This window comes from Lissotriton helveticus, chromosome 2_1 (assembly GCF_964261635.1).
Source record: "Lissotriton helveticus chromosome 2_1, aLisHel1.1, whole genome shotgun sequence".
Lineage (NCBI taxonomy): Eukaryota > Metazoa > Chordata > Amphibia > Caudata > Salamandridae > Lissotriton > Lissotriton helveticus.
Window position 1 is genome coordinate 2,068,387,354 of NC_136059.1, and position 23,846 is coordinate 2,068,411,199.

Here is a 23,846-nt window from a genome sequence, read left to right on the forward strand (position 1 = left end):
GGGCTGTGAGGCCTGCATATTTAATTCTTGTTTGTTTTGTATGATTGTTTGTTTTTTCTTCTGCAGATTATGTTTTCCCAGGACACCTGGTGCTACCTATTGCAAAGTTTAATGTTATGTATTCGACAACTGATAGTGAGGTTTTCATCCAAAGAAGATGATGCCAGGGTAGCAGACAATTAGTGGGAAGAGCTAAATGTATCTATCTGACAGTCTGTCCAGTGAAGCATTTCAAGGAGATAGCCCTGCATGGATCAGTGTGTTGTCCTGACGAAGAGGAGAATTTAACTGCTCTCAGAGTCTAAAGAAATATGATTGGCTCCCGAGAGTGAGAACGAGCAGGAATGTTGCAACTCAGTGCCTTGTTGAATAACAATAGTGTGTTTTCCTGCGACTAGAGAGGAGATGCTTGTTGACTTTGAACACAGAAGATTCTTCTCACCTCTGCTGATCTCCACAGCCTGAGCGCGAAGGCCTTTTGCCTAAGCATTATTATTCTCTCATAAGAGACCTTTATTTGGTTTTCTGAAGCTGACATCTTACCATATTTCCCTAACTAAATGTCCTTTCCCCACCTTTACTTACTTAATTTAGATTAGGGATTTCATACATGAAAGACACTTTTTTGATATTTTGCATCCTTTATGTAGTGTTTGGTAATGTTCGATGTATTTTTACCCTTATTTTGAAATATCAGCTCATGGATCAGATCAGATCAGATTAGAATATTGTTCAATATAAAAAAACATTATTACAGTACATCACAATTTTTTATGCCTAATAAAATGAACATCGAACAATACAGAGTCTGGGGTCATCATCACAATGCATCGCCATGCCAAGATCTTGTTGTAATAAAATGTCAGCACAAAGTTTTAGTCATATAAAAAAACACCATCTTCAGAGTGTAATAAAACTGTCCATTTCAATTTAGATAGTTCTGAAATGTCCTTGGACCCAGACTGACCCAGCCATAGTAAGGTTATAAAGTGTGTTGCACGAAAATGACTAAGGGAGTGAGGAGAACACTCTTCTTTTTTCCTAGGAACATCATATAGCTTACAAAAAATGAACAAAATGCATACATAGACTGTGCTCAAAATGAGCCACAGGGGCACAGTTCAAGAGAAGAGTCACTGTACGCGTAGCCTAAACCTCACTGGCTCTTGGATCATTTAAACCTGTAATATTGATGCTTAAATATGAATACTCATCGAATTAATGACCTAGAGGAAACTAAATCGGTCAATAAATCTTTTTGAAAACATATTCAAATCTCCTTGCCGTTTCCAGTGGAGTCCCATTGGTCTTGAGTGTTACCTCTCTCCACATCGATGAAAAAAGGTCTATAGTTTGTATGATGATTACACCCAGAGTTTTAGATTCAAGAGAACCCTCTCCATCACTCTTTATTTGCTTTTTCCAGTTTCAATATTAATTGAAGTAAGTGTTAGAGAATGTGCTGGACAGACATCTCAACTGAAATGTCTAACCCACGTTTTCAAAAAGAATCATTATTTGACTCTTAAACATATTTAAAGAAAAGCGTACTACAGGACATTATGGAAAAATAGACTACAGAGGAATAAAAAAAATCCCTTGACCCATTAGACTACAAATGTCAATAATAGAACAAAGAAATGTAAAATAAAAAAAAGAAAAGAAATCCCTGGGTTTAAAAAACAATCTTTAAACAATGTTACTTTGTTTAAACGAATGAAAAAAAAATACTAAAGTAACCTTTCCTTAAAAGTGCACCTTGCCACATCAAAAATATTCGCAGCTGCTTGAGATTCTGTGGAAAGCAATTACTTTGGAATATGTACTTAAATGAACTCGTGCGTGTATGCTGACACTCAAACAGAATGTCAGGACTTTCAACGTTTTTCTGTGTTCAGATGAAGTTGGGCTATTGGACAGCACCGGAGCATTAGGTTTTTTTAAGCTGATCACCAAACACCTAGAGCCAAGAAAAATATGTTTGAATCCTCCATTATAGACCTTGGTACAGGATGAAGAAACACTATTGTTAAGCTAAAAGAAATGTTTGCAATTGATTTTGGCACTTTGGTTCGCTTCAATCCACAGCTACAAAGCCATAAATACCCATACTCATACATAGTACCCCATGCTTTTTGTGTTGGGTCAGAGCAGAATAAGAGGCATTTTGAAGGGATTATAATCATAAAGCATGCCTGTGTTTCACCGGTATATATTTAAAGAACAAGGGGACCCCAGCACTGAGACCCGGGGTAACATAAGGTAGGTTGATATAAACAATGGTCTAGGGGAGGGCCGAAGGGTCCCCTGGTAGCCTGGGCTACAGTTGGTTTAGGAACAGATTGAATCAATCGTACAATTTCTCGAGAGTCCTGGGATGACTGGGTTATTTGATATATATGGACACAAGGTTTTGTTCAGAATGACAACACATTTATTATCTGCATAAATGGAATATCATATATTTGAGTAGTATTTCTAGTGCTCGCATAGAACGTGGGCATGCATGAAGTGAAGGTGTATAGGTGACATTTTAAAACTTGCATTGCATTGAACAACAATAGTAATCATCAAAACTCAACAATTAAATGAAAGTGACAATGGAATTTTTGTTGAAGAGGTCGATGGCGTTTCGATCTCAAGCTATTGAGATCATCATCAGTATGTCAACGTGTGAGCAATTAGAATCGAAGGGTTGTTCCGAGTGAGATTTCAGCGTGCCCAGGAAGGTACTTGAGGCAACGCGCGTCGAGAGTGAAGGGACAATTTTTATTAAGACTACCCGTTGCTCGATGGATTCAGTGCAGTCATCAGGTTGACTTTCTCTTAGGTTTTAGTGATTAGAATGCCCACGTGGGGTGAGGAACGAGGATGGAAGCCCATGTTACTTTGGGTAGAATTCCGTTCATCGGGGCATGTGGACACCTTAATGTGGGATCAGCCGTTCGAGTCTGCGTGGTGGACCGGTGAGATCCGGTACGATCAGCGGAATGAATACGGATGCTCTCTATATAAATTGTGATATGATTGGTTAGCCATGATTTGCAGATTTAATTTCCTGGTAAGTCCCTAGTAAAGTGCACGGTGTGTGCCAGGGCCCGTAAATCAAATGCTACTAGTTGGCTTGCAGCACTGGTCGTGCCACCCAGATGAGTAACCCTGTAAATGTGTCTTAGACCTACCACTGTAGTTTCTTGCCGTGCAGTTGTAAACTGCCATGTTGTCCTAGCAAGTGCACCTACTTGCCAGGCCCAAACCCACCCTTTCCTTACATGTAAGGCACCCCTAAGGTAGGCCCAAGGTACCCCCATGGACAGGGTGCAGTGAATGTTAAAGGTAGGACATGTACTGATGTGTGTGACATGTCCTAATAGTGAAATACTGTGTATTTCATGTTTCACTATTGAAAGGCTGCCTGTCACATAGGCTTATCATTGGGCTGTGCTGTAACATTTTACATGTGTAGCTTTACATAGGGACAAGATAAACAATTTAATTTAGGCTCTTTAAACTCATAATTTATTACTGCACCTTTTGGTAAAGGTGATTTTTAAATTCTATGTTTGAAAATGCCACTTTTAGAAAGTGGGCCTTTTCTTACTTTACCATTCTGCGTGCCTCTGGCTGCTTGTGTATTCAGCGTCTGGTCAAGTTGGAGTGACAGGAGCTGAGGATGTGCGTTTACTCTAGATGATCACTAGGGGCATTGGGGTGTGCCTTGCCACGCCTGGGTGACTCTTTACTGATCTGAATGGGCCTGACCTGCATTTTGAGTGGAGGGAGGAGTTTTGCTTGCACCTGAATAGGCTGTGTCTCCTTTTGACAATTCTGTCACTGCCCCCTGTGGTCATGCTTTACCAGGCAGGAAAGGATTAGCTTAGACTGGGTTCAGAGATCCTTACTTCAAAGAGAACAAAAAGAAAATGGGGTAAAAGTACTACACCTAAAATGCCAGGACTTTAGCTTACTTCAAGAAACATGAGGACCCTGTCAAGAAGAAGAGAGGAAGAACTGGGTGAGCAGCACTGCTTTTTTTGTGTGAGGGGTGGGTTGGCCTGCAGCTGCTGCTTCTGTTTAGTGGAGGAAAAGGACTGACTTTTTTACCCAGCTGTGGTATCATGCTTGTGAAGGACTCTGCAAGGGCTTGTCTGTTCTGGCCTCCTGTTGGAAATCTCAGTAAGGTACAAGACTTCAAGAAAGATCCATGCTGGATCTTAAAGTGTCCTGCCTAGGAGGTGTTCTGGAGAGACTGTGTGATGAATACTGCCCCTGGCTTTTGTGGGGTAGGACGGCCTGCAGTGGTTGCTCCTGCTTGGAGCAGGAAAAGGCTGTACTGTCCTGATGCCTTTCTGTGTGTAAGAAGGAAAGGAAAGGGCGTGAGAAGTGCGTTGTTAGTCCAGCGTGTGAAAGATCGCTGTGCCTTCCAGTGCAGCCGGTGAGGAAAACTTCCCCCACTGTGAAGGAGCACTCATGTTTGTACTGCAGCGCTGCACTTGCCGCCTGATGAAGGGAGGGGAGAGCTGAGGTGCAAGAAGTGCTCTCCCTCTCCCTTGTGGCTTGTCCCACACTAATTTCCACCCTGGGCTCTGCTGACTTGGCCGCAGGCTGTGAGATGTTGTGGCATCCAAATGGGAAGGAATCCTAGCTGGGAGTCACCCACACCATATGGTGAGGCAACACGAACGTCACCGTGGATGGAGCCGGCCGCTGCACAGGACGCAGATGGCTGGCACCACTAGCAAGCTAATAGTAGCACATCATCTTCTGCAACCATTGACAGTGTGGTGCCGCCAGCGCACGCCAGACGTGGCCATACCAGTGGGTGGGGCCAGCTGGCCTGAGGAGCAATGTGGTCTCCTGGGGATACCAAGACAAAGAAGGGGCAGGACAGAGGTAACGCAATGGTCTGGTAGGCCCTCAAGGGAACTGGACGTGCTACCCACTGAGTAAGGACTCCCTCTAAAGCTGAGCATGTGGAGCTGTGACTCCACTTGAAAGGGAAAAGTATTCCCACCCTCCCCATGGTAGCGCATGGGCGCCCCTGTATCCTGGGCTACCTTAACACCTTGGTTAGTGTATGGACCGCACCAGCAATTGAAGATCTGCATTTCTTTTCTTATTGTGTCCTAACGGTGTTTGATCGCTGACAAAGATTTGCATAAACTTGCAAAGCAACAATGTGCTTGCTGTCTTACTAGAAATTTCCCAGTAATAGCTTCTTTGGTAGGATGCTTTATTGTCCTTCTAACCAATGCAACTGATGAGTGTTAATGTCATGCCCTACACTGTATTAGTTATGACATTGGCTTAATTGACAAAGTAATGGTGAAATAAGGGAGTGTGGCTTATGTGCTTTGCAGGCCTAACAAAGTGATCTTGGGCTTAAAAGGTTTTACCTGTGGAAAAAAGTATCTGTGGCCTAAAATCTTTTATATGGAGAATAAAATAATTGTGGCATAATATGTTTTACATGGTGAACAAAGTGACTTATGTTTTAGGACATGTGCAATGTATGAGTATTTATTTACCCTATTGCACTAAATGTAATGTTTGTTACAATTGCCTTATGGCAAAGTGATTTATGACCGATGTGATCTCATGACAATTGCCCAGTTGGCAAAGTGATTTATGTGAATGTGGTCTAATGTGTTTTTATAATACAAAGGATATTTTTATATACCCTTGTGTGGAGTCTCTTTTTGCGTTGTGCGTAGTGTGACACTGGTGTGTGTGTGTTGCACAAATGTTTTACACATTGCCTCTGGGATAAGTCTGACTGCTCTGCCAAGCTACCAAGAGAGTGAGCAGCGGTTATCTTGTGTGTGTAACTCCCTTGCCCTGACTAGAGTGGTGGGTTCTGCCTTGCTCAAGTGCATACCCTAGCCAATCAGAAACCCACCACTCTATCACACAGCCTATGGACAAAGTACATCAGAGTGACCACTTTATTTAGGGGAGTCCTTTCTTTGGTACATTCTTCCAGTTGAAGATCACTAGGAAAGCCTCTCAGTCCCACATAAAAAAAATTGACCCTCGTGCTCTGAGAGAAAATATCCAGCATGTCAAGGTATTAACTTTTTTTCCAGCAATAGACTTCAGGTTTGGGAGTTTATTCTTGAAAACTAAGGTAGTTTGCGTAGTGGGCATAAGAAACACAAAGGCATTCAGAGGCAGGGCGATGACCACCTATCACCTTCTAAATGAGGGTCCTTATATTCACTTCACTGAATTAATACCAATTAGAATATTTAATTCTGCAGATTTTCGAAGTTCAAATTCGCCCACATGGGTGCACTGCTCTATATTGCTTTATATTCTTTCATAAATACAAAGAATGTCCGCTTTCATATAAGATACTTTCCCATGTATGCTGAAGTACAATCCTAATAGTGCAGCGATTCGATTCTTGTCTCGTTCAAATGACTACATTAATAGAAATGAGCGTTTTTACCGAAAGGATCACATGTCAAGGACTGCCTGCAATTTTCCATTTCGCAACTAATAAAAATGCACGACTGCACTGTGTAAAATACAGATAATGACTTTGAAGAGCAATGTGTGAAACTATACATAAAGATACTCTCCATGCGTTCCTCTTTCAAAGAGTTACTTTCAATATCATGTGCAAGAACACCAGACTATTACATGATGGAATAGCAGAAAGAATGCTAAGAAAGTGGTTCAAAGGATAATTTACTTTGCCAAGAGCGTGCCCTTTTGCAGAGCCTCGCATCTCACATCAGAGACTGCCTTATTCAAAGAAGAGAAGAAAAAAACGCAGATAAACAAGAAATACAATAGAAACTGGTGAAGGATGTGGCTGACTGCATCACTTCACCGGAGGTCTGAAGTACTTTCGAGGTTGAAAAAAGATTTGAAAGTGAATAGGATGCTGACTGCCAAGGACAAATAAGTAACACTCGTACAAATGTCCCTGCAACAGAAATGCCGCTTCGAAAAAATCTTTTATTGCAAGACTAATTAGTTGATATATCAAAAGGCAGTAGCTATTTAAAAATGTATAGAAAGATTCCATTCACACTGCACTATGATGAGTACTCCACACATTCCATGAACGTTTCCCTTTTGAAAAACATATTTGTGCTAGCAATGAATTTCTAAAATGTCACTGCATATTTACTAACAAACCAGCTGGCTGGTTTTTTCTTTGGTGTCACCTTCTGAAAAAGAAGGATCAAATATACTTCACCTTAAAAGAAACTGTCCACTTGTGTCTACCTTGTTTCCATCTTTGCTATCACTTTGTGTTTCTTGAAACAAACACTCGCTTATATCTACCATTACCTGTGCACAGGACTTTTGTTGCATTTACTGAGTGGGCCCCTGCCACTCCCATCAGGGGTTATTAGGGTTTCCTCTGACCTTGTAGCACCGTACCATCCTGTGTTGTATATTGCTTGAACTCACTGCTACTAGGTACGGCACCAGTCTTCTTGCATACTCAAAACACAACACAGAACCCTCAACATGGTAAGATTAGTCTACACCTGTTTGGCGTATTTAATTTACCTGTCAGTCCCTTGTAAAGTGGTATCTCAGATACCCAGGGCCAATAAATGAAATGCTACTGGTGGGCTTGCAGCGCTGATTGTGCCACCCACCAAAGTAGCTCTGCCATTGCAGGGCCTGGGAGCACGGTTTACTGCTGCAGTGACGAGGCACGCAAAGTGGTTGCCATGTCTGTGACCACCCTTTTACTGCATGTCAGTCACACCTAAGGTAGGCCCTAACTAGCCCTATGAGCGCAGTCTATTGTAGGGAAAAGGTAGGACATGTACCTTAAGTGTGTGACATGTCCTAGTAGCGACAAACAGCCATTTTGGTTTCTCACTGCTGTGAGGCTGCCCTCTCATAGGAATGCATTGGGGATTCCCTGATCAGTATTTCAGTGGCAAATCCTGAAATGAGAGGAGCAGCGTGGTCAAGTTTGGTATGTTTGGAATGGTGATAATAAATGCTGCTTAATGGTGTGTGCAGATTTATATCACTATTTTAGAAATGCCACTTTTAGAAGTTGGCATTTCTGTGTGCTATGGTTCTTTGCCTGCCTGGTGTGTATTGCATGTCTGGCTCTGGAGTGACAGGGGCTGGTGAGGTGTGTGGCTCCAGAGGGGCAGGGTTAGTCAGTGCTAGGCTGAATGGGCAGATCTGCATTTGGAGGAGTAGCCCCTGGCCCTGAATAGGACTGTGCCTGCCTTTTTTAATGCTGGCTCCCCCCGTAGTGTGTCTGAGGTCATAGCCCAATCTGACAAATGAGGGTGTGAGCACTATAAACAAAGTGCTTCAGTACACCCCAGAACCCATTGGGACTGGTTCCCCAAGCCCTGTGGCAGGGCAGAAAAAAGACAAATCATGGTATAAATATGTGGGGCTGTGACCCCATGTTAATGTGCTGTTTTGGGGTGATTTTTTGTACCTGCTGGGCTCCAGGAGGAACCGCCAAGAGGGACTGCCCATCTGCTGGAGGGCCTTGTGAGCTGGCCTGCCTGGGCCCAGCTTTGATCACTCTCCCCCCCTGAGAACTTGTGCCCTAGCACCTTGTGAGCGCTACATCGCAATTGCTAGTGCCAGGATGGTAGGAGCGCTAGTGTCCTGCTGCGCTGGACTGCAAAAGTGTTCTGAGAGAATCCCAGCATGGGGATTTCCCTGCACGGCTAGGAAGTCAAGCAGGAGCCTACCCCACATTTCTGTGCCTCCGAGAGGAGTCATGGACCGTTGCGGCTGTCGCCGAAAGTCAGGCATGGATTGCCTGGATGTAGGCGGGCCAGCCGGCAGTCGAGACGAAGACTTGTGGGCTCTCCTGGCCTCAGCAGGTAGTCAGGCGAGGAAAGCCAGACCCGGGGCATGCCCCGGGCAGAGGAAAACCGGGAACCCACTCCGCGCTGGTAGATGCCAAGGACCGGATGTGCCTAGAGCGGAAGTCAGGCAGAGTTGTGCCTGACGATGGGCGGGAGCATAGCCCGCATTGGCAAGTTTGAAGTTGGAGCCTTGCAGGCTCACAGGAGAAGGGCTGGAGCCTGCCAGGCTCCCTGTTGAAGTCCTGCACCACCGAAAGTGACAAGGCAAAGTGAAGAGAGGCCCCGTGAGTGGAGGCCTGCTGAGGCACTCTGTTGGTGCCTGGATCTGGCACAGAACAGCCCCAGTGGGTGGGGCTCAAGTTTTTGAGCATTGTTGGTGCCAGTCGAGGGCACCAGGAGGAGCCCGTAAAAGGGGGCTCACAAGGCACGGTTGGTGCCAGCGCTTTTTCTGTCACAGCTGCAATGCAAAAGTGTGGGCAGCTGCAACGAGGGGGCACTTTGGTTTTAGAGTCCCGGAGTGGGGATAGAGAGGCACTGAGGTGCCAAGGTGGATTTTTTCCAACTGCACCGCAAGAGTGCGGGCAGCTGAAACGACAGGGCATGCTTTTGTGGATAACAAGACAGGGGTGAGATGCACCCCCCTGTGCATCATGCCCCTTTCTATGCTGCATTGGTAGCCGGAGGGCCTGGTGAAAGGCCATATGATTATCAAGCCCTGACTTTTTGTGACAGAGAGCATTTGGGACCACCAAGACGGGCCCCAAGAAAGGCCAGTTGGCCTGGGGTCATTTTTGAGGTGCTGGTGGACCTGAATGCTGGAGGACATTTGGCCACACATTGTGGAATTGCTTCCTAATAGTTACAACTTGGTACATTGTGACGGAAAGGAGCATACAGAAGGCGAAGTTGTAGTGGCCTTTAAGTCAAGTCTAAATATAATGAATGACCCCTCATTGTGTTACAGGCTCGAGGAGGTCTTAGTCTGTCAACTTCTATTGTTGGACTCCTGTGTTATTTGCATTTTATTGATTGACAGACCCTTGTCAACCTCAGCTGTATTCGCCTGAAGATTTTGCATAAATAATTGGATACATAATCATTACCTTTCTAATTGTGATTGTGCTTCATAACTTTTAGACATATTATGAGGCTCCATTGACCAACACCACTAACACAAACTTAGATCTTACTTTAGACTTTGTGCTCAAACAGGAAGACACAATACTGATCTAATCTTTCTTTTTCCTAACTCTTTCAAGGTTTCTTCTATTCATCCTCTGGCTAGACTGATTATACCTTGATTCAATTTGACGCACTGAAGTACACAAAAAATGATACATTTATCTCAGCCACTGGTAATTACTGGGGGTGCATCCCAGTCCATCATTATTTTGCACACCATGTCACTCCAGTTTGGACCCAGCCATATGCAAAACCATCTTGACCTTGCATCAATCAGAACAGTCGAGCCTGAATTGCTAAGCCAGGTCCTCCCTGAAATAGAACATAATCAACCCAGGACAGGTTTCACACTAGTTATGTGCTCACCAGCCAGGTACAAGTTGGTTTTAGTGACACAGTGTGCACAGGAAACACATCTGGGCATCCCTCTCCCACTTAGGCCGACACACTAAAGTATACAAAAACTGATGGATAGAATGCTCCAATTAATCTCAGCCATTAGTAATTACTCGGGCTGCATCCCAGTCCATTGTTAGCACGAGCACAGTCAAGACTGATTTGCATATGGCTGAGTCCAAGCTCAGGTAGCATGGTGGGCAAAAAAAGCAATGGATTGGCATACTGACTGAGTGATTGTCAGCAGCTGATATTGATTCAAGCATTACATCAATCAACTTGTTGTTTTTGCATTTGCCACCATAAATGTGCCAGGTATGCACAGATGTGAGCCATGGGCTCACTGCCACTGGAACCAAGCTATAACTGTCTGAAGAGCCCTAATTAGAGAAAAAACGGTCCTAGGATTCTAGTGTTTCGGTTCAAGAATGTCTTGGTCTGGCAATTCAGGCTGGACTGTTCTCATAAGGAGCACGGTCAAGACTTATTTACATGTGGCTGGGTTGAAACTGAGGTGGCATGATGGGCAAATAAACAATGAATTGGGATGAGACCTGAGCAATTGCCAGTGGTTGAGATAAATTCAAGCATTCCATCCATCAACTTGTTATTTTTGCATTTGTCACCCTGAGTGTGCCAGGTATGGCCAGACATGGTTCCGGGGCTCACTGTGCCACTGTAACCAAGCTATACCTGGCTGAAGAACCCTAGCTAAGGCAAAAGTGGTCCTAGTTTGCTTGTGTTCCATCTCAGAGATGACCTGGCCTGGCAGTTCAGGATGGACTGTTCCGATGAGGAGCAGGTCAAGATTGTTTTTACAACGGCTGGGTCGACACTGAAGTGGCAAGGTTGGCAAAAAAACAATGGTTTGGGATGCGCCGTAAGCGATTTCCAGTGGCTGAGATTAATTCAAGCATTCCATCCATCACCTTTTTGTTCTGTCATTTGATTCAATTTGAAATCACTATCACCAATAAATCCACTCACTCAACATCTCCAGTCCAATAATTTTCAATCTCATCTGTGGTACAAAATGAAGCTATATTAGGGCATTGTGCTATTAGAACAACTGTGGGCATCAGTTACAAAAGCTACCTGCCCTAAAGAGCTTAGAGATTCAATAACTGTCCTTTGTCTTTGACCAGAAAACATTTCCAGCTAAAATAAAGACATACATTAGGAGACCAACCAATTATTGGTACACAGATTAATTGATGGCAGAGAGACTTCAAATATGGCAGGCAGAGTGAAAACTGGATCAATTCTAATCTACCAAATAACTTCAGGCCTGAAAAAAATCAGCTCAGACAGTTTAAGGGATGCCTTCATCAAACCAAAGTCTGCTATCATGAGAAACGTATTTGAATATCTGCTAATTCAATCTAGACAAAGCTTGCATTGTTAAAGCTCTCACCAACCAGGCCAGCATATTCTGCAGCATCCCTCCTTCACAAAAGATGTTCAACAGGCTTGCTGGATTCGTTTCTTATAATATACCCCTTTTATATGATAATATAAGAACTGATATGTCCCATGTTGACCAGGAGGAAGCTAGGCAATCTATCCACCAGCAGGGTCATTAGTAAAAAGCTGTTCCTCCTATTGAAGACTCAAAACCAACTGGTTTCTTTCCTCAAGTATATCTAGTTAACCGGACATTCGCCCTGTGAAGCTCTTGCATTCCCTCTGCCTCAAAATCATTCCTGATGACAGAAGAACTTGTTTAGATGCCAGACTACCTACAAGACTTATTTTGTTGACCATTTTATCCTATTTAATTAACTTAATCTGTCCTGGCTCTTTTCTTTTCTATGCAGGTGTACTCAATCCACGAATCACTCCATTTTTCAGTCTAAACCCTGAGCGAAGTCCCTAAGAGATCATCATTGCCTCTGATCTTATGCAACATCTACATGGTGCTGGTGACGTACATCTTTAGATCCTCCGGTCTGGACTTCATGTCCTACACTAATGATACCTTAATTATTTTCAGACTTGACCACCATCTGGAAGAGATACAATATACACTTCAATCCAGTCTGCTGTCCATCTAAACATGGATTTGTTATGAATATTTTAAACTTAAATGAAGACAAAATGGAAATACTGATCTGCACTCCAGATAATATGTGTAAGGTTAGATTTGTATCCAGCCTGTTGGATTCTTCTCATCCTGTTGGCATGTTCAGTTTTCAGGGCTTCAGAGTTGACAAGGAACTTCTCCATAAATTCAAGTCAATTCAGTAATGATTGCCTGCCTCTTCTAACTCAGACTCTTGAGAAAGATCATTCCTTTGATTCATCAGAATATGAGTACCCTGCTGGTCGGCGAAGCCATTCCATCTAGAATTCACTCAAATAAAACCTGCTACCTGCAGATGATTGTAAGGTTAACTTGGCCCGACGGACGTAAAATATGTAACACAAAATTCTCACCAAAATGGCTGATCTGTGAAATGGACTTAACTCTATTGAGTATTATTTTGCTCAAAGTTGCAAGCAGACAATAAGGAGAACCATATCTTAGGGAAATGTTCTGATACTGAATAGGTGACTTAAGACATTTCCAGTTTTCTGCTTAGTGACAGTCCCATTGTCGAAGGATAGATTGTGTAAACGTTTTTAGGACTGGCTTGACAGCAAAGCTGTCACCAGACATTATGGGATTAGCCTAAAAAAGCACTAACAGGAGAAGGGTTTTGACTCCGGCCACATGTTGGCAACTAGAAGTATATGTTTTGATTGGGCTGAAGTTGTGTGTTTCCAGAAAAAGTGGTTGCCTTGCACACAGTGGTGTTAAAATTGTGTTTAGTTATCGAGCTGCCTGAGCCATCAGCAGTATATATGCCTCAGCTCGGACTTTCAATGGTATGCACATGACATTGTAATGCTATTAAAGTGTCTTAGGTAACATTAGAAATTTAAGATGTTTGTTTTTCTATGACAGCAGCAAAGATAGGCTGGGATAAGGGCAGTCAGTAACTTTAGACTGCAGAGTGGAGTTTTAGGTTTGAAATTTGAGACCCCAGGTCTACGCTAATCAACATGAATGTTTAGGTCTGGCTTAACAGTGCAACTATCACTTGACCTTAAAAGTATAACAAAGAAGAGCTTTCTGAGTCCAGCTGAGATTGGAGACTTAGGCTCCACCCACATGTTGCTTCTTCTGAGTACAGGATTTAATTGGGCCAAATGTGAGGTTCCACTAAAAAGACTGCTTGTTTTGCACTATTTGTCTAGATCTTCCGATCTCTGTCAAACGAGATGAGAACACATAGCAGGTGATCCAGCAGGGGTGACCTTTGACAAATATGTGACTATAAGGCTCCCCTTCTCCACTTCTCCATGAAGTAGGAACTTCCCCCAGTTAGGGACCTATGGTAAAGATGGAAAATATCCTGATTGAACAAGACAGAATTTAGAGATCTGGTATTGTATGCATGTGCACAGAGTGTGTGTCCAAGGAAATAGGGGAACATAACAGGGTCACATTGGGACTTTTTTGGTCCTGAGGAAAGCCGTGAAACACAAGATGTACCTGCTCATAGCGCTAACACATCAAAATCAACCTGCCTCTAACAAACATGTTTCTCTTGAAAAGTGACTGACAGCTGTTCTTCTGGATGTTCCGAGCACCCTAGCAGTGGCTGATCACTAAAACTCACTTTCAGTCATTGGTATGTCATCAAGGTATTAGCAAAGTGAAATGACAGCAATGAAGGTTTCCTATGTCAGGGTTGTTGACGTCACAGTGTATGTTAAATATTGTGCAACATTTATAAGGGATGTCTAGAGACCCTTTAAACCAAGAAAGGCACTGGTGCAGGATCGTGAAGTACAGAGGAAAAGCCAAGCCCTCAAATATTGAAAAATAACGATATGATATAAGATATAAGACACTTTTCACCGCAGGCTACTGCTGTGTTATTCCTATGAGAGGTGTGGGCGTGGTGGGGTGGTACCTCTGTGAAATAGAGACGGTCGAGATGGGTAAAAGGCAAGCATTACCTTTTATTTACTTTAGGAGCCTGGCAAAACTCGCGAAGGGAACCTCTTCAGCCCAGCGACTTTCAAGTCGTTATTTTCACGCTTTACAGGTCCCTGTATTGTATGGTCAATTAAATAATTCACTCTGTTGTCGAGTGTACCTTCAAAGAGGTCAAATGAACTGAAGAGGATAAATGCATCAGATACGCACGGGGCTTCACAGCAGATTCAGAGTTCCTTTGAAGGCATGAATGCACGATGAATGCTGTGTAACAGAATAGGTAGTCAGGGTAGGACTGGCCAATAGGGCAATCAGACAGTCCCTGGTGGGCTGTTCTCACAGGTCAGTGTGTGGGCCAGTTTTTTGTCTGTTTATGGGTCTGTTTATGGTCTGATAGACAGGGTTATTACTGTTGATTTCCCAAATATTAAAAACATTACCATCTGCAAGCTAAACCATGCAGTTTTACATACTGTGCAAAAAAACGCTCGTATAGTGTGCCTTTACAAATGCAAAGCCGTCCCAATTTGCTGAATTCTAAAAATCGTCATTGGGGGAACAGAAGTAGCCCATTCCATGCACGGGGATTCGGATCAGTGCGGCACGGACTGAGAGTAGGGCTGGACATGGCTTAGGAGAGCTGTGGTGAATGGACTGGGTCTGAGAAGCATGCTCGGGCGAGGCTGATAGAAGACACAGACACCTGAAGCCGGGGTCAGCCTGCAGTGTGAGTGAGGCAGGGTCGTGCAGGCCAGGGAGACGTTTCTAGGAACTTGAATATATATATATATTTTAATCCTTACTGCATTGTACACGAGCTTTATAAACATAGAGATGTAATGTTCATGCCGTGTAGATGCTGAAAAGTTACAAATTCGTATCTACTACGATATATGCAAAATGTTTGTTATAATGCTTGACGTCTTGCTCAGCAACGATTAGTTCATGCTGATTCTAAGGGGCAGATTTACAAGGCAATTGCGCCACTTTTGCGTCACTTTTCCCATGTTAAAAGTGACGCAGAAGTGGCGCAAGGGGCTTGTAAATCTGCCCCTAAGTCTTTTAACTTGGACTCTGTAAACAAACTGGTATGAAAGGTCTGACTGCCAACGTTCCTCGCAGCCGGAGCGCGCGCAGAGCCATCATTTGTTGTTCGTGGGCCCAGGGCCAGCCCCAGTAGAGAGGCACGTCACAAAAATGTTGAATAACATTACGTTCAATGGAGCGCCTGAGTGCTGGTTCCTGGGCGCTGCAGCAACTGACAGTATTCATCCATTTTATTTGCATTATGAGAATAAATCAAGGATTGGAACGCCGCGATTGGAACCTCGGACTAAAAGCTGCATAATGATTTCTGTGGTGGGCATTAAGTCTGGGAGCACTCTTGGTGGTAGCCTGTGAAGCCTCCCAGACTCCATGCCTCCCTATCCCGCAGGAGTTCTAGCTGTTTCGCTCCCCCTCAGAGGTCCAATTTGCTCAATGATCTCCTCTTCGAAGCAGTGCCAGATAAGTCACTGCACCCCCGTTATAACTTCCATACTATTGCCAACTGCAGAGATCCTCCCAGGTTCTCAGCAGAGAGTAGGTATAGTGAGTACCTCCAGCTTAGGAGAGTGCCACCTTGCTTAGTTCTGGCCAGAGATACTGGAATCATGTGTTTCTGTGGTTGCTGCGTTTTTCCGCATAATTATGGATTTGCCACATATTCCATCATGTGCTGCATATTCTGCAGAATTTAACGAACATTTTTTTCTGGCTAAAAGGTGTCAAAAGTTACTAAACCCATAGCCACATGTCTTCTCGCACAGTCGAAGGCTTGGTCATCTTTCAGTTGCCTACTGCTATATTTGGCTGTTAAATGGTTACTACTGAGGTGAAATTTTTGCTCGTGCAGTGTTACCATCTGTAAAAGTTGCTAAATAATGAAGTAATAATATCACAAAATGTTGCGCATTAAGTGGTCTAATCTTCCTTTTCATGACTCATAATTTGGCAACCCTGACGCATAATTCTAGTGGTCCTGGAGATAGGCAAAGGATGGTGAAATGCTGACGTCGGGACGTGCTTGTCTTTCTATTTACAACAGCATTCCGAGCACATCAAGAAACTTGCGAGACCTCCTTGAATAGCAAAGCCTCAGTGTATTAACTTCATCAGAACATGTTGTTGTCCAGTGGTGCTGACACAGAACTCAGATAACGAATGTTTCCAAATAAATATATATGTTTTAAAGTGCATCTCCTGGGTACCTACGTCTCTCTCCTAATGGCACTGTTCTTTCCTGTCTGGCGAAACATTCTGGAGATGGTAGCAATTGGCACTGCTGCCTAACGGGCCTCATCTGATAGCCACGTTATCGTGAAATCTGGATGCGCCGCTCATAAAATATTTACGAAGAAGGCAGGATGAGTGCCTGGTGCGCTCTGCAGTCCTCCCGCCGCTGCTCTGGTTACAGTACGTGCCCCGAGCAGGAGTTCGCCGACAGCTTCCGTTGCAAAACCCACGCGTAGAATATTTTCTCTGAAGTGGCGAAAGAAATGCCCAGGAAGGGCTACTCCGCGCGGTGGTAACATCTGAAAACGAGTGAGCAAATGGAAGCAGCTGCTCGAAGTACAATGTTTGAACCATCACTTTAATAAGGTCTAAGGAAGACAACCGATGTTATTCCCCACTTCGCCCCGAACATCACGATTTAGGTATGCAGGTAAATAAAATAAATGAAGCTAGTTTTCACCTTTTCCTCTACACAGAATTAGCTGCGCTGGCCGTCTTCGAGCAACACTTGACACCACAGACCCCTGTGCGGAATCCCCTGAGCCCGATAGCCTCCCCTTCAGTGCCAAGCAGAGGCTCGCGGGCAGAGTCTCGCCGTCTGCCTGTCGCGCGGCTGAAGGGAGCTCGAGAGACTGCACAGGAGCCTATCTGACACCCCTGACTCCGAGACGGATCGGAGCAGAATCTAATCCGAGGAAGGGGAACTCTCACATTAGGGAGCACTTTCACATCAAGAAATCGGTCATATTAGGAGGACACATACCTTCTACATTACGGATGGAAACCTCACTTTAAGGAGACCGCTCATTTGGAAGGATGGCAGGTATTAAAGCATTTTCCCCAAGGGTGTCTCCTGCAGTGGTAGGCCTCGCAAGCGCACAGAACTTTAAAGGTGTTTCTAGCATTCGGGATCTCTCGAGTTATTTGTTCCCCACAAAGAAGATCCCTAACAATAGAAGCTCTCTCAAATTAGATCGCACACATTAAGAGTATCTTTTTCAATAAGTGATCTTTAAAGTTAAAGGATATTTCATATTGATGACTCTCTCACAATAGTAAAGCTCTCACATCAAGGTAACTCTCATATTAGCACATTAGGGGATTTTCGCTCTAAATGACCAATCACATTATGGGATTTTACTTGCAGAAAGCTCTTGCATCGGGGGCTACCCACACTAGAGGTCACCCACATTAGGGGATCTAGCACGTTGGTGACTCTCGCACACTAGGGGACCGCCCACAATAAAGTGAATGTTAATTTGAAGATTCCACGTTCAGAAAGCTCAATTAGTGTGGGTATCTCAACTTGGGGTGTCCTATAAGAGAGTGTCTCTCACATCAGACTGTCTTCCATTTTAACAGATATCTCACAGCAGGGACAGTTCACACTAGGGAGTCTCTCACTTTACGGAGGGAGACTGGAGAGGTACACACCTGCAGTAAAAGGCCCCTGGAGGCTCACACCCCTACAACCCCTGCACAATGGTTCACTTCACATGCCCATATGTTCTTCCACATCCACAGCCACTTGAATGCCCAGTCTCCTCTCAGTGACAGCGCAGGACCGACCCCCTGTCTAGTCCCAGTCAACCCGTGGCTGGAGGCTGCCTACTGGACCAGGCTTGCCCTGGGAGCTACAAGAGTAGAACCTAGAGATCCGATCGTCTGTGAATCTGAGATTGGCGTGGTTGCTTTACACACAAGTGTCCGTAGATTACAAGCGCAATGCATATTGCAATGTTGCACTGAAGCTCGCGCTGCCCCGCGTGGATCTATGCTCTGCGCAGACGCACCTTTAAAAAGGATGCTGCACCATGTCTAGAGACAGCACACATCTGAGTCTGAAAGTTGTAGGGGCCATCGACATGAAATGCAGTGAGATGGTGCCTGAGTACCCACACACACCCTCCCAGCCCCCAAGGCAAGAGTATCTCACACAGTAACCGCATGGGCAACAACAGCCTGCCCCCCAGGCAGTACCTGTCAAAGAGAAGCACTTACATCTCGGAATTTGTTCCACTGCCCGGCCTCCTTGTCATACTGGGAGACGGTGGTCAACCACTGCTTGTCATCCAGGAAGTTGCCCGCAGCGCCACTGTCCGCCCTAGCGCTGCCCCCTGTCGCCGCCGCTGGGCTGCAGTGGGCGAGCGCTGCGCACAAGAGCACGGCGCCGGCAGTGCCCATACCGGAGACCCGCAGCATCCTTGAACGCTGCCCGCGGCCGTCCGTCCCCGGACTCAGGCGCGCACGATTGGCTCTGCTGGCGAGAGAGCGACGGATGTCCTCCTGCTCCAGTCTGTGATCCGCAGGCTGCGCCGCCGTCAGGAGCCGCCGCTGTCTGCAGGCACGTCCAGGGTTGTGCGAGTGCGGCCGGCGTGCACTGCCTCCTCACCCACCCCTTCTCCCTCCCTCCCTTCCCGCAGTGCCTCCCTCCTCTCCTCGCAGGTCTTCGAGGCGGAGAAGGGGCCCCGCTGGTAGTGGAAAGGAGAACGGGGGGCGTCGAGGGGATGTGTGTGCTGGACGCCTTGGGGAAAGGGGTGCCTTGAAGGACAGTCTCGGTCACCTGCTGTCACTTCCCAACAGAATCAGGCTCCACAGCAATGCTGAATGTGGAAATCCCTGCCGTCTACACAATACGCTGATGTATTTTGCAGCCGTTCTCGTTTTTCACCGCTTACTAGCAGGACAAAATGACTCTCGAGTATGTGGTCTCGAGCAGCGGTGACTTTGAGGTACGTAAGTTCCCAGATAAGCTGGACCAATCACCTCCTGTGGCACAAACGCAGCGACCACCTGTGAACACCGGTCCCGATAGGCACTTTCTAGGCTTGACCTCCCACATTGATGTGCGGCATTGCTTCAAGTTGTTCTTAAATAGGTACAGTCAGTGCTTAGATGCATATCTATGTAAACAACTCCTGAAGGGTGTGCCAAAGCAACATACACGACTAAGGCCATGATCATGCCGTAGAAATAGTGGTGAATTACAAGTATGAGAACTCATTAAATACCAGTGAAAAATACCACCTTAACATACCTCCAATCAAAAGCAGATAGTAAGAATTCCTGAAAGTGTAGTGTTAGACCTGGCATCATTGGCGTGAGTCTATCTGCCATTTTTGACGGATTGCCTCCTCTGTTTTGATATGTTTTTGCTGGTTTTATGCTTTGGGCACTGTGCCACTGCTAATCAGTGCCACAGTGCAAGTGCTCCCTATGTTAAATTGATGTACTAATTGGTGATTCCATGAGTGGGTTATTTGATTTACCTGTCAGCCCCTAGTACAGTGCACATGTGTGCCCGGTGCTTGTAAATCAAATGCTGCGAGTGGGCTTGCAGCACTGGTTGTGCCACTGAAATTAAAACAATCTTGTACCGCGCAAACTTAGCCCGGTGGGCATCAAGGCGCCTAACAGAAAGAGTGGAGTAGGAGCCGGGAACCAGGTTACAGATATGCCTCGGTAAATAGCCATGTCTTTAATGCCTTCCTGAACAGCAAGATGGACGGTTGAGTTTTTAATTCAGAGGGGAGGGTGTTCCACAGTTTAGGGGCCAAGGAGGAGAAGGCCCTTCCTCCCCATTTGGCTCTGCGAAATCGAGGCACCGATAGGAGGTTCTTGCTGGAGGAGCGAAGGCAACTGCAAGGGACATAGGGAGCCAGCAGAGCCTTCACGCTCCCAGCGCATTCGCCGGAAAGGGCCCCATAGACCAGGCACATGATCTTAAAGGATATCCTGGACTGGATCGGTAGCCAATGCAGGCTCTTCCTAGCAGCTGTAGCGGACGAAAGCCTAGGGGCATCAAGCACAAATCTGGCCGCCGCGTTCTGGACAGACTGCAGGTGTTGTGTAAGGCCTTTATTTACGTCGGAGTATAGCGCGTTACAATAGTCCAGCCGCGAGGTGACTAAGGCAACCACGATCTGTTTGCGGGCATGCAGGGAAAGGTAGTGGGTAATTTTCCTGAGAGTCCTAATAACACCCCAGCAAGTGGCGACAGTCCTGTTCCACTGCTGTGTCATAGAAAGTGAGGGGTCGATCCATCACGCCCAAGTTACGTGCTGAGTTCGTGGGTGATGGGCAGGTTCCAAGGGATGATGGCCACCAGTCATTTGACCAAATGTCCTGATTTTCACCGAAAATCAGGACCTCGGTTTTCTCTCCGTTCAGCTCCAGTGAATTAAAGATCATCCACTGCGAGACTGCCTCCATGCAGTTCCTGAAGCTGACAGCGGAGGTACTAGCCGAGTGGGAGAGGGACACCATAATCTGGGTGTCATCGGCGTACTATACCACCTCCATCCCATAGGATCTTACTAACCTGGCAAGTGGGGCCACATAGATGTTAAATAGCGTGGGGCTCAGGGCTGACCCCTGTGGGACCCCACATTGCACAGGTATGGGCGGGGATAAAAACTCTCCCAATTTGACCTTCTGTTCCCTCTGGTCAAGAAAGGAGGCCAGGAGGCTCAGTGCCGGGCCTTCTACCCCTATCCCCCTGAGGCGGGATGTTAGAATGGAGGGGGACAGGGTATCAAAGGCTGCTGTCAGGTCGAGCAGGACCAGAAGGGTGGTATGGCCCTGGTCGACCTTCGTGCAGATGTTATTGAGCACTACAGTGAGCGCTGACTCCTTGCTGTGAAACCTCCGGAAACCATGTTGTGACTGGTCCAGGAGGCCAGAGGTGTCCAAGAAAGCCGTCAAATGCAGATTGAGGTGTGTCTCAAGCATCTTTGGTGGGGCGGGAAGCAGGGATATAGGCCAGAAGTTCTTTAATGTCTCTGGGTCTAAAGTTGTTTTTTTTAGCAGAGGCTTAACCACTGCACTCTTCCAGGAAGATGGAAAGATGCCCTCCGTCATGGCACGACTCATCACGTCGAGGAGGGGGGACAGTAAGACTTCCCTACAGTCTTTACGGATTTTGAGGGGACATGGATCCAATGGGGATCCAGATTTAGTCTTACTTAAAAGCAGGTCTAATTGCTGGAGGGTAAGGAGAGGGAAATTGGACAGGCTCGCAGGGGGTCCGTTGTCCGAGATTCTATGGATAGCGGGGCCAAGGGGAGAGGAGAACCCAACAGGTCCCTTTGCGATTCGAGGGCGGCATGGATGTCAGCTATTTTAGAGTGAAAGAATAAGGAGATCTTGTCACACAGCTCTTGGGAACCAACAATGGGGTCGGGAATTTGCATGGTGCATAGGGAATCTACCATTTTAAACAGTTCCCTCAGGGAAGCAAGGGAAGCGGTTAGGTTGGAAAAGTAGGCCTGCTTTTCCTTAATTACCTCTGCTTTGTACTCTCTAAGAAGGTGTTTATTAATATTATTATTATTATTATTATATTTAAGTTTATAAAGGGCGCAGCTACCCGGAGGTTTCCCGGCGTTAAGGACCAAATTAAGGGGAAGAGCAGACTAAAGAATAAGGAAGGCAGTTACTGGTTAAATAACCAGGTTTTAACCTCTCTGCGGAACTTGAGATAGCAAGATTCAGTACGCAGAGATAAGGGAAGAGAGTTCCAGAGGGAGGGAGCCAGGCAGGAGAAGGAACGGCCTCCCATTCTGGCTCTTTTTACTCTGGGAACCTGGAACCTATGCTGATTGGATGAACGAAGAGTATGGGGAGGACAGCACTGCTGAACCAAAGTACTGAGATAGGGTGGGGCCCGACCTGCATTGATTCTGTACATAAAGCAGAGGGCCTTGAATTTCGTGTGGCTTTCAATACAGAGCCATTGCAGGTTACGTAGAGAATTAGAGGTGGAGGATTTATTAGGAAGTTTACAGAGCAGCCGAACTGCCATGTTCTGGACTGTCTGTAATTTATGGATCACCTCTTTGCAAGCCCCCAGGAGAAGAATGTTGCCGTAGTCCAGTCTAGAGGTGATTAAGGCCTGGACTACGGTTTTCTGTGTCTCCAGAGGAAGCATCCATATGATCTTTCTGAGCCACTTGATGATGGTGATGCAGGTAGAGGAGGTTTTAACCGCGTGGTGCTTCATGGATAGCTGGTCATCAAAAATGATGCCAAGATTACTTGCTGTTCTAGAGGGAACGGGGAGGGTGCCCATTTGCGTGGGCCAATGTTGGGGCCCCCACAGAGTAGTAATATGCTTTTCCCTCTCCCGGCTATCCCAACTCACTCGCCAGAGCCTCTCCTGTTTCCTACAGCCCTGTCTTAAGAGTCTGAGGGTTTCTGAAAACCAGGGGGCCGAGGGTCTCTTCCTAGCAGAAAAGCGGTATGAAGCGGGGGCTAGGAGATCCACTGCGCTAGCAATAGAGTTGGAGAATTCAAGCACAGCCATATTAACATCCTTCAGTGAGGCTGGCATAGCGTTCGGGATAAGGGGGGCTGGGTTATCATTGGAGATTTTCCTATAGTTCCGCTTAGGTTCCAGTTTCCTGGGAACACTCAACCTAGTGGAGGGAGGGGGTGATTTAAATTCCAAGGGGACAGCTAGGTGGTCAGACCATACCAGGGAGATGGGAAAACCTGTCGTTAGTCTATGGTCATTTGTAAATACCCCGTCTAGAGTGTGTCCAGCCCGATGGGTAGGGCTGTTGACCAATTGCCGAAGACTGCATGCGGCCAGGGAGTCCAAAAGGGAGAGGGATTCACTGGAGCCTGGGTCTTCGAGATGGAAGTTCAGGTCTCCCATAACAGTCAGATGGGGGTAGCCAAAATAGGGTTCTAGGATGTTCAGCATATTCTGACTGAACTCAGACCTGGGTCCCGGGGGTCTATAGATTAATATACCAGCAAATGAGACAGAGAGGGGGGAAGTTATGTAAAAGTATAGGGCCTGGAAAGGGTCAGAGGGAGAGGAAAGGGTGTTGATGCGACATGTGGAGTATACTTTGTACAGGATCTCCAGCCCTCCTCCCCTACGTCCCACTCGGTCCGTCCGGGCTAGCGCATATCCATCAGGGATAGCGTTCACCTGTTCAGTCCAGAGGAGTCCGAGGCCCATGTTTCTGTGATGAAGACCCAAGAGGGCTTCCTGACAGAAACAAAATCATTAAAGGCGATGTTATTCTTTACCAGCGACCTAGCGTTGTTAAGGAAACCACTTTCTGTAATGGCCGTCGGTGTAGGAGACGATTTGACAGAGGGCCGCATACTCAGGTTATCAGCTGTTGTGGAAACATTTTTTCTATAATAGAAGCAGCAGCCGGGAGACCCCAAGA

The 23,846-nt window shown here is 45.9% G+C and overlaps 1 protein-coding gene across 1 annotated transcript in view; it reads right to left on the bottom strand.

Moving 5' to 3' along the window:
• Positions 1-19,000, bottom strand: part of SPOCK3 (SPARC (osteonectin), cwcv and kazal like domains proteoglycan 3) — a 1,126,347-nt gene extending 1,107,347 nt beyond the window's left edge. The window contains exon 1 of the mRNA XM_078677026.1: positions 18,661-19,000. Coding sequence (XP_078533152.1) covers positions 18,661-18,861 — 201 coding nt within the window. The 5' untranslated portion in view covers positions 18,862-19,000. The remainder of the gene's footprint in view (positions 1-18,660) is intronic.
• Positions 19,001-23,846: the final 4,846 nt, after the last annotated feature.